At 49.8% G+C, this 10,853-nt stretch overlaps 2 protein-coding genes across 2 annotated transcripts; both read right to left on the bottom strand.

Annotated features, from left to right (window-relative positions):
- Nucleotides 1-3,175: 3,175 nt before the first annotated feature.
- Nucleotides 3,176-4,485, bottom strand: PMZ80_010072 (uncharacterized protein; the record flags this gene model as incomplete). The annotated part of the gene is made up of 2 exons (XM_064878465.1): nucleotides 3,176-4,232; nucleotides 4,286-4,485. The coding sequence occupies 2 exons, from the start codon at nucleotides 4,483-4,485 to the stop codon at nucleotides 3,176-3,178; spliced, it is 1,257 nt and encodes a 418-aa protein (XP_064726033.1).
- A 2,533-nt stretch (nucleotides 4,486-7,018) lies between these two features.
- Nucleotides 7,019-10,283, bottom strand: PBP1 (poly(A)-binding protein binding protein; the record flags this gene model as incomplete). The annotated part of the gene is made up of 4 exons (XM_064878464.1): nucleotides 7,019-9,552; nucleotides 9,600-9,870; nucleotides 9,925-10,117; nucleotides 10,240-10,283. The coding sequence occupies 4 exons, from the start codon at nucleotides 10,281-10,283 to the stop codon at nucleotides 7,019-7,021; spliced, it is 3,042 nt and encodes a 1,013-aa protein (XP_064726032.1).
- Between the last annotated feature and the right edge of the window lie 570 nt (nucleotides 10,284-10,853).

Below are 10,853 nucleotides of genomic sequence, written 5' to 3'. Positions count from 1 at the left end.
TCGTAGCCCTATAGGATCGTAAATAAGCTAATCGATCTCGGTACCGTTCTATTCGGCTTTATATTCACTCTTAACTTATTTCTAGTATCGCGTTTCTAAAATTAGGTAGTCGTCCTCCTCATCGTATCGCATAACGCTAGGGTCTTATACGCTATTATTTACCCTCTTATGCGTATTAGCCTGTCGTATAAGTAATTTCTTTTCTATAGCTTACGAAGTATCGTGTCTAAGGAACATGAGTATAGGCGTGGTCTATCGTGGTCCATTTAGATTATGAATTACGTTGGTGAGCGTTATACCGTAAGCGGCCGCTTTATTTATCATCTTTTATCTCTAATACTATATCTTATAAGTAGTTCCTTCTTCGTTATAGCTAATTACCCGGGGATCTCTTTCTATAGAGATTATTACTTCGTGTACGTTAGCTTATCGTATAGGCTTCTTTGCCTTATATAGTTTCTTTAGATACCATCTAGAGCTATCTTTATCGCTCTTATAAATATAATAGTTATCCTTATAGCAAGTAGTCCACGATATATAGCTGTGCTTCGGGTATCGAGTGTCGGTCATATCGAGTTCCTTATTTTACTCGTTAAGTAAGGTGTCCCTATTCCTTTCGGAGGTCTTCTCTTATACAGATTATTTCTCGGCTATATTAACTTATTTCCCCGAGTTTCGATACTCTCGTATATAGTGTCCTTTCTTTTCACACTAGAGGTATTCACCGTTACGGTATCGCTTTTATTACGTATCCGTTATAGTTCTTTTCTTTAGCGTGAACTTCTTTTGTTATAGCGCGAATATCCTCTTCTTTCCTAGCCGTTTATCAAACTTAATTACTTAATTAGCCTGCTAATCTATGGCATCGGGGTCCCGTTAATAGGATTACTTATTACCCCCTTTGCTTATAAACCTCTTTCTAGAGTACCCTATATTTCGCGACTTCTCTATCTTCCTTTCCTAAGCGCGGGAGTCGATCTTTATAGCGACCTTAATAAGTCCGTTAAGCCCGTTAGGTTTATCCTCACGCTCTAAAATCTTATCTTTAATAAAGTCCTTAAGTCCGAAGTAGTACTTAGCTACTAGTGCGGATTCGTTCTATTCTAGTCGTTCAGTAATCTACTAAAACTCAGTAGTATAGGTAGCGATAGCTCTAGTCTACTTAAGGCTATGTATTTATCGTTCGGCTTTCTTAAGCTCATTAACGCTACCGTACAACTTTTTCATGTCCTTAAGGAGTATTCTAACGTTCCCGAAGAGCTCGTTAGTTCGTGGCTTTCGGTCGTTCTTATTAGGGTAGTCTAAGAAGTCGTTTAGATATGGCTTAAGCCACTTCCGGGCTCTATCTCATAGGTAATTTACGACCTAAAGGACCTTATTCTCCTACTCCTAAAGGGTTAAAAATCGAAGGCACACTCTAACCTGCTGTTTAAAGCCTTTAAAGCTTATAGGATCCCCATTAAAGGGTTTAGGTTCCTTAATCTTCAACTCACCATTCTTAGTTCCTAATAACGCAAGGTTAGTAACGGAGGCGTTAGACCTACTATTTAATCCTATTAAAGACATTCTTAGTGATAATACGTTTAACGATTGAAAGCTATCCGTTATTCCTATTAGTGATTGTGGTCTGCTACTGGGCTCTCTTTGAGTAAACTTAATGGGGCTACCTATACTTATAGGCTATCGCACTTAGTGAGTATAGTAGTTAAAATGTTATAAGGCCGGTGTCTCTACGTGACTAGTAATGGTACGAGTAGAACCTTAGTGGTTCTACTTAAGTAAGCTGAGTAGGATATTGGGCCAGTGAGTATTTAATGTAAGGTCGCGTTATGCACAGGTAGGGTTCTGGTATAACTTAGGTTGACTACAAAGACTATAGAAGTATTACATAGAGAACTCGTTCTTATATACCTCAACAGGTATTCCTAATGAGGAAGTATTAGCACGGTGTGCTGGTGTGCTGGTATGTTGGTGTGTCGACAATCTAACATACCACAAACCCAGCATACCACAGTTGCCTCTTTCGGATAGCCACGTGACCTTTCACGTGTTAGGCTTCCTCGGTAGACTTTCCTATATCCTTCGTTCCTGGCCGCATAGCGGCCTGGCCAATGTGGCCCGTAACATCCGGCCGAAGCACTGCAGTACGCTTGAGGACATCACATCTGGCAAAAACCACTGCCCTGCATCGCGTTCGAATTAATATAGCACGGTAACAACTGTGAATGATGAATCGACGATAGAACATACAGTAGTACCAGCAGATTGCCGATTGATAATTAAGTAGATACGATACAGGCTACTACGGTAGGTTGGCCCAGTGTGCTGTCACACTTCTCCTGGCACTTGATATTTATTCACGCCTCGCGCACATCACATCCCCATCCTCCATTCTCAAAACAACACCACACACACACCATTTATGCTACCCGACACTTGCCAGATGGAGGCTGAAATACCAAGGGACAACCTGCTCGTACCTCATCACTAGAGGTTCTGCAGGTGCCACGCACGATGGGAACGACAAGCTGGTCAGATCATGGATGTACCACTCACGACTACATTCGACGCACATGTCCGCTCATGCCCGGAGAAGCGCGATCGTCCCCTGTAAAGAGCTGTAATCAGCAAAGGGTCTACAATGACAATCATCGGCTCTACCTACAGTACAGTGATACACCTGAAATGCGATCGGAAGCGTGACTTCCCTCCGAACAGATGCCACGGTAGCTTACCCCAAGCTGACCCAGTGTGGTGTTATTCGCAGATGGAAGGAAGGTCACAGCACTTTCGACTCAACCAATAGGATACATCCTGAACCGTCATTGGCTGAACGTATAGAGTGCGCACCCCTTGCTTCGACTCATGTATCTTCTCGGTGATTAGGTATATATTACAGCAATGCCAGCTCTTGCAACCTTCTCTGCTGCGTCGCTTTTCCGAGCCAGAGATAGGGTCTTGACCCATATGTACAAAGATCATAGCAGACCTATTGAAAAAATATGCAGTTACCTCCTGCACGCCAGATACAGACGAACCTTGGTCTTTTCGAGGATGACATTTTATGCCATGCCATCACCATCATAACGCCATGCTGTGAAGCAATCCCCCGATTAACCGATCAATATACACCATCCGCCCTTAAATCCAGCGACCCCCGCAAACCATGAGCATGCTACACCCACGTCGTCGGCTGCGTCGTCGTCGTATTAGCCGGCTGACTCTGACTCTGGCTGCCACTCTTCCCATGATGCCGCTTTGCCCTCCCCGGACTCCTCTTCGGACTCCTACCAGGACTCTGGCTTTGATTCGCACTCGCGCTCTTCCCATGCCTGCCCGCCCCACTCGTCACCGGCACAGGCGGCACCTGCCTCTTCGGCGGCGGACTCGCAGCAGCAACACCAGCCGTGAGAGCCTGCTGCGCCTGCGCCGAGGTCTGAGGCGTGAGACCCCTCCTCATCATCCGGCCAAGCATCCCCACCATCTCCGCTGCATCCTCGAAGCTCTCATCATCCATTCCTTCTTTCGCTTCGTAGACGCCTCGGATCGCGAGGCGCGCTGTTCGTCTCGATTGTTCGCGTTCGCCGAGGCAGTCGTAGAGGTAGGCTACGTATTCGACTTTTACTGAGAGGCGTACAGGATGGGAGCCTGGGAGGAGTGATTCGGCGAGGGAGTTGGCGGCTGCGAATGCGTTGGTCGCTCGCGGTGTATAGTCTTCGAGTGGAAGGATGAAGGCCGCTGTACCGTTCATGTGTTGCGTTAGCTGCCCTGGAAGTGGCAGACCAGGTGGTGCTCGTGTTGTTGAGCCGCCAACTGGCCCACCGAGACTAACTGCCGGAGAGCGTTGTCGCCGGTTGAGCTGGGAGTCTCTTGAGGATGAAGATCGTGTTCGTGGTGTGAGTGGATCCGGGTAGAGTGAGTATGCGCCTCCCGATCCGGACCGTGTTCGATTAATGCGGTTATTGACAGGTGGATCATTGTGAAAGAGTACAAAGATGTGGTAAAAGCTCGCTCGGAGTTTGTACGCCAGCACTTTCAGCTCGACATAATTGCCGACCATAGGCAGAACATACTGTTCCACCATCACCAGCCCCTCTCGCGCGAGCCATAATATATGGTGGATGAATTGCTTGTCCTTTGGATTTCGGATTGGATCTAATTGTTTCGCTTTGCGCGCCTTCAACAGCTTCTCGGCAAGAATTACTGACAGGCCTAGTACCCGGAAAAGGAAGCTGTAACCAAATATGAGCTTTGCGACACGGCCGAAGGAGTTGGCAGATCGTACCTTGACAAATATCCGTTATCGATAGATGTTGTCTTCGCGAAGTGACCGAGGAATTTCTGGTCAACCTCGGATGATGCCATCCAAAAGCCGTAAAGTGGAGGATCCTCTGTTGGCAGCCACTGTTTTGACAAATACGTCAGTTCCATCGAAAACATCATTCTCCGCCTTGTGTCATTGACATCTGGCAAATATTCGCCCATGGCTCATTGAGGGGGAGATTTGGTTGTTGCCAAGCTTCTTCCCACGCGCTGAGAAATGTTGGGGAGCGAAGGTGAGCTGAGACTTTGGCAACTTCATAATGAAACATTGTACATGATGGAAATACGACAAGACGAAAATGCAAAACCCATGCTCAAAATTCGTGCAATATGAAGTGGAAGATTATGCTTGAGCGTTGCAGTATGTCGTGAAACAATGGGAAAGCACGCGTCGACTTACAGTTTGACGCCTCGAACCCCACCTCGGCGTTTAGATGTCAGCCTCGCCGAAGTCTTGTTTGATGTCGCTATCCGTCGCAAGAAGTTTCCAAAGGATGCGCTCGTGCCTTAATTATTGTTGCCGCTTCACAAGATTGACGTTGTCTCACGTAGCCGTCGCTGCTGTATTCCAGTGCTTGTCCAAGATGGTCGAATGTCTCGGGATGGTGCACCTCAATCAGCGTGGTACTTTTCTCGTTCGTGGCTTTGTATGTACTTTCGGGTATAGCGCTTTTCTTTTGTATTATATTCACAGTCGGGCTGCTTAGAAGGCTTCGCAATTGCTGCAGGTATGTACTATGTGCGAAAGTTGAACCGAACAGGATCTGGGAAACGAAGGAATGTGTTCGCAATGCGCAATGAACTAGAAATGAGCGTAAGGGACTGGAAGTCGCTGAACAACAGAAGAGTTAGCAAGAGAAGCTGTATGCCACAGAGAAAGTGACGTTGAACAAGATGGTCAATTGTGCTGCGTGCGCTTAGCTGTGCTATAGGTGGAGAGTCTTGCATACTTGGTATTGGACAGTCAGGTACAGCCTAAAAAGTGAAGCAAGATCCTTCCTTTTCCTGTTATTCGTCCAGCACCCTTCTTTCTACAGCCAATGATAATAAGACAAGTACCCGCGGTCGCGAACTCGGTCGGAGGAAATGATGCTGTGATGGGGCTCTGGAGAGGCCCGAATGCATCATGCAGCGGTCAGGTGCGCTTATAGCGTGAGCTTGAGTGTTGAGAGCTTCACCAGCAGCAGTTGCGTAGCTTTCTTGTTGTTGGTCTGGTTCGAATTTCTGAAGGTGCTCCTTTCACGGCAGACCAGCCTTCCCATCAGCAAGGAAGGAGTACGTCAGGAGGCCGGGAGAGAGTGAGCGCAAGAGGTGGGGTCCGGCAGTGGTATGTGTAATGCTGAATGGATGCGGTGAACGTGGTCTGGCTGTCTTTAGGCGGTTTGGCGGTAGAGAAGTGCCGATTGTGCAGCAGACCTAGTTAGCAGACGAGCGAAGAAGAGCTTGGAAGGCTAACAAGCTGCAGAATGAGCGATGGTGCATAATGCCGTGGCAGTATGAAGGAAGAATACCCACAATGGGCAGGAAGTATAGGTCGGAGACTGCGATGGACAACGTGATGGTGTTGCAAGTGCCAACGCATCTTTCTTGTTGTGCTATTCTAGCACCTTGGTCTTACCCTAAGCGCGATAGCGCACTGCATGATGTGCATCAGAGCTAGAAAGCTCCCGTTCAAGGAAGCGACACCCGACATGGTCTTTCGTGGTAAAAAGGCGTCTTCTTGCAAGGGACGATGATGAAAAGGAATGGTAGCTTGCGACGTGGCAGCAACCGGCTAACTTTAGTTCTGCGCCAGGCAGGGACGCCTGTGTCGATATTTAGTTTAGTGCGCGAATAGCCGGCAAGCGCAATCAGCGGCATCTCGTGTCCGCACGATAGGCGTCTGCAATCCAGTCTCCTGGGACTCGGGCTTGTATCAAAAAGATTGCAGTGCCCGTAGTGTAAATTTTCCGAAATACTCATCCTTGGTGATCAATGTTCTGCAAGCACTATACGGAGAATGTGTGCGTGCGAAAAGCGCCACAGCTTCCTGCCACTTCCAAAGCTCCGTCAGAGTTGCAGCTAAGGCAGCTACGACCGCACCAAGAGACCTGATGGAAGAGCGGTCAAGAGCGGTGAGCAAGGACGACTCGAAACCAAGGTCACACACCTGAAAAACAACTTCTCTGCCTACTCACTACCTGAAGCTCCTTACTACTCGTGCTGACTGTACCTGCCTCGCCACTTCTGCGACCCTCTGTACCTTGCATCTGCGTCTCCGATCTGATCTGTCCTGTAGCCACGCGGTACCTTTCTCCGACACTGCATGTTCGCCACTGCAGCTAAAATTGCGCTTCCGCCTGCCCTGCCTCACAATTCCTCTGTGCGAGCAGAGCTGTTCCCTGACTTCTCGTCTCCTTCCTCTATTGTTGGTAGCAACTGGACCATGGTAGCTTCTTCAATCAAGAAGGGCTTGTCGCGGAGCATGATAGTGCTTCAGCGGCATTTTGGGTCATGCTGGCGAACCAACGTCCAGCATTTGATCCATCCACCAGTGAGGCAACGACGGCGTACTCCAGGTCCGAACGGCCTCAAAGCTGGTAGTAGATATTTCGCACTCATTCCGCCATAAATGAGCCTTTGTCCAAAGGGACAACCGATGGTGGGTGTTGATCAGGAAACAAGCAGTAATGAGGCCCCCTACGCCTGACATTGCTCATTTGCCCTCCTCGGCCAACCCCATCTGACCATACGCAGCCGGCTGCTGTGGCGCATTCGCTGGTGGTCCTCCATTCACGTTCATATTGCCACCCATCTGCGGCATACCACCCTTCATATAACCAGAGCTCATCGCACGCTGGTTCATCTGATGTGGCTGATGTGGGCTGCTCCCGTACGGCGTCTGACCACCGTAGCCCCTACCCATCTGTGGTTGCTGTCCGTACATGGCAGGGTGGTTTCCTGAGTACATCATTGGAGGATTTCCGGTGTAACCCTGCTGTGAATGCTGCTGCATCATCATCGGCGCTTGCATCCGCCCTGGGCTTGGGTAGCCGTTCTGTTGTTGAGGAAAGACATGAGCGGGGCCGGGAGAGTACATCGGGTGTGCTTGGTTCTGCAGGCCCATGTATGGGCCACTCGATTGCTGTTGAGCCATCATTGGTGCAATCATGTGGCCGCCATGTTGGTTATGCATCATTGCTGCGTTGGTGTACTGAGGCCGCATGGCCATCTGCCCTTGAGCGCCGCCGAAGTATGATTGATGACCGTATGCTACTTGCGCAGGGTGGCCCATGGGCGACGCATACGTGTGTCGTGGCGTCATGTTAGGAGAAGCAAACGGAGCCGATGAGCCGTGCATACCCTCTATCTGTGGTTGGAATTGAGGTCCACCATGATGGACATGTTGAGGTGTGACATTTGGTGCCATGTGAGGTGCACCTGCCATGTGTTGCATCTGACCATGAAAGGGTACTGCTTGATGGAAGCCTGTTCGATTGATTGCAGGCGAAGCTGAAACGGCAGGTTTGTTGAAAACATCGTCCCAAGCCTTTTCCTGGTTGTCTTCAGCCACAACCCAGATAGGCTGGGTGTGGTAGGCGTTCGGAATACCTCCATTAGCCTTGAAGTCTCGAGCAGGTCCCTCGGCCTTCTTTTCCATTTCGGTCTTGACTTCCTCTTTCATGCGCGAGATAGGGTTGAAGCTCTTGGTCACGTCAAGTCTTTCGGACGATCCTTTAGGTCTTTTCTGGCCGAAGAAAGATGAAGGGCTAGCAGACCGTGCTATAGATGCAGTTCTGGCGATCGGCGAGGGACTAGCTGCCGAGACAGACGCATTGGATGGATTGAAAGATGGTGCCGTTGGTCGGAACTCCAAAGCTCGAACATTGAACTTCGTGGACACAGCTGACGTTGGCGTGTCAATACCTCGAGGGCTGGAAACTCCGGAGGTCGCAGCCGTGGTCTGATTGCTTCTAATGTCAGGCAACGGAATTGGTGTGGGAATTGCCCCATTTTTGGACCCGCGTGGGGCAAGAGGCACACCTGACTGGGTAAATGGCAGCTGCTGGCCGAGTGGTCTAGCACCACGACCAAGGGAGCCCTTGGCATATGATGCACGGCTTGAGTTGAAAGTGTTTCGTTCAGGGATTGGTGGAGGTATCTGTGACTTGTCGAACTTAGGTACAGGAGGCATTCCGGTGGATGAAGATGCCAAGTTGGCGGCTGTAGAGGGCTGGGTTTTCAAACCTTCGGAGTCTTTCTGTGCCTTATCCATGATAGTCTCCTGCTTCTTCGGGTCCTTAGCCAGTATGCCAACAAGATCGTTCGGAATGGGTGTTTTGAGCTTGAATGTCTTCGAAAACCGTACAAGATCGTTAATCTTGGCGGTGCGATCTTGACTTGCCTGCACGCGCTTCTTCTCGGCTAGTCGGGCACGTTCTGCGTTCGCGAATTGTCTAAATTGGTCGAGAACCTTGTTTTCAACACCTTGTGAAGGAGCTTCAGGGTCAGGCTGGCGTGAGGGCGAGAGGGAAGAGCCCTGCTTGGACAGGAGTGATTTTGGGACTGTGCCATTAGCAGTCAGTTTCGAGAGGTCGAGGTGTTTCTCGATGGGAGCCGGCTCATCGTTCTTAGACTGCATCATGGATATAGCTCTGGTCTGAGGGGCAGTCGCGGTGGTGGCTGCAGTAGCTGGAGCAGCTTGGTTCGATGACCTCGATGGAGGGACGACCGGACGAGCAAGTTGAGAAGAGATGATCGCTGGATCGATTGGCGCACCCGAAGCTGTGGCTTGGCTAGTGGGAGCTCTCATTGCTGGTGGCATATATCTGTTGGCATTTCCGGTGGGCAGAGGGATGAAGTTCTGCTGGTCGCGTCGCACACCGCTGTACTTGTCTTCTTCGTCGCCAGGATCGTTTTCCACAGCATGGCCGCGTTCTTCCCTGACGTGGGCATTTGTAGATTGCTGCGATTCAATTTCTCTTGCAATGCGAGCGGCTTCAGCCTCTCTTTTCTTGTAATCAGGGGCAGATCGGTCGATGGTGGTGGTGTAGGTCTCTTCAGTGTAGGTGCTGTGTCCGCCAGTCATCTTCTGATGGGTAGCGAACTGATCCCAGCCTGTAGCACTACCAGACTCGAGGGAGAAATCGGTCGAGTCATTGGCTTCAGGGACCCATTTCTGAAGAAGGCGTTCGCCTCGATTCGCGTTGCCAGATATGTCGGCATCTGTCTGAAAAGAAGTTGAGGCGCCTGCGTTTTATTAGTGTGGTGTCTGAGGAACAGACTTAAGGCCATACCATTTGTCTGGCGTGAAAGCTCAGGAAGACTGTATTCAGGAATAGTCATATCAGCCATGTCTTTCAGATCAAATGTCATAGCATGGTCAGGACTCGAGCCAGCAAAGGCCGCTTCCCACGAGCTGATGCCATTTGGCTGTGTGATGGGAGTGTGAGGGACTTTCTTGGTCATCTTCAAAGCAATCTTGGAGGCATTGGTAGCGCCTGAGAAGCCTGCGAATACGCCCTCAAATTTGTCACCGCTGTTGGTCGTCAACACAACTTGTAGACCCTGGTGTCGTCAGTATTAAGCTTCAAGGTCAGAAGCAGAGGCAGTAGGACATACCACAGAGCCTCCAAAGAGAAATCGCAGCCTATCATAGTTGTGCTTGTCGGACAAAGTCTGGTCTCTCGAGGAGGTCATCTTCGAGGTAGGTGTGCTCTTGCTCTGTGAAGTATTGCCCTTCGATTGGTTGGGAGTAGTCGCACGTTGAGTGATTGGGTTCGCGCCCGACCAGGCTTTGGGCGCAGTAGCTTGCCTAGTAGTTGAGGGTCAGCTTGACGTATTCTTGCAATTTCACTTATCCCGCGCAGTGACAGAAAGTATTGTTCATCGGATACGTGGGAGCTTGAGTGATATGCGACAGGAGAATGCTCTTACCTGTTTGAGTCTGAGGGACTCTCTTTGCGACCTTTCTGGGTCATCTTTGCTCCTGTATTCTGCTTTACTGGCCGATTTGTGCCATCTTTCTGACTGGATCCGGGAGCTGGAGTATTGCTCGTTGAGTTGTTAATAGACGGAGCAAGACTTGCAGCAGATGCCATCATCTACGTGATGGTGGTCGTTGAGGTCGCACAAGACCTCCCGTGCGGGATTGCGTAGTGTGAAGTATCTGGTGGAGATGGTCCCCAGTCTACCAGTACCGGGCGCAGAGGTGGAGGCTGCAGCAGGAATTGGGGTGTTCGCAGTTCGAGAAGGTCGAGTTAAGTAGTGGACTTCTCAGCTGCAGCACCTCATGCAGCCAGTGCAAGGACGAGCAGATGTGAAGATATGAGGACGGGGTGACAAGGCCTAAGTGAGGCGGCCGTAGCCAATAGACAAATAGGGTACAACTTTGGAATACAGGTAGGCAAAATCAGTCAAGACTTGCACCCGGGAGGAAAAGAACAAATAGGCAGGAGCACACCAGTACGTGCTTTCACCTGCTGCAAGAAGGTGGTAATGTCAATATCTACCATGTGAGGTTGACACAAGATTATTCTGCAGCGCAGCGA

Source organism: Knufia obscura (genome assembly GCF_036327395.1).
Source record: "Knufia obscura strain CCFEE 5817 isolate CBS 148926 chromosome Unknown scaffold_15, whole genome shotgun sequence".
NCBI classification, from domain to species: domain Eukaryota; kingdom Fungi; phylum Ascomycota; class Eurotiomycetes; order Chaetothyriales; family Trichomeriaceae; genus Knufia; species Knufia obscura.
The sequence above is the reverse complement of the archived record's forward strand: the minus strand, read 5'-3'. Positions and strand labels throughout refer to the sequence as shown.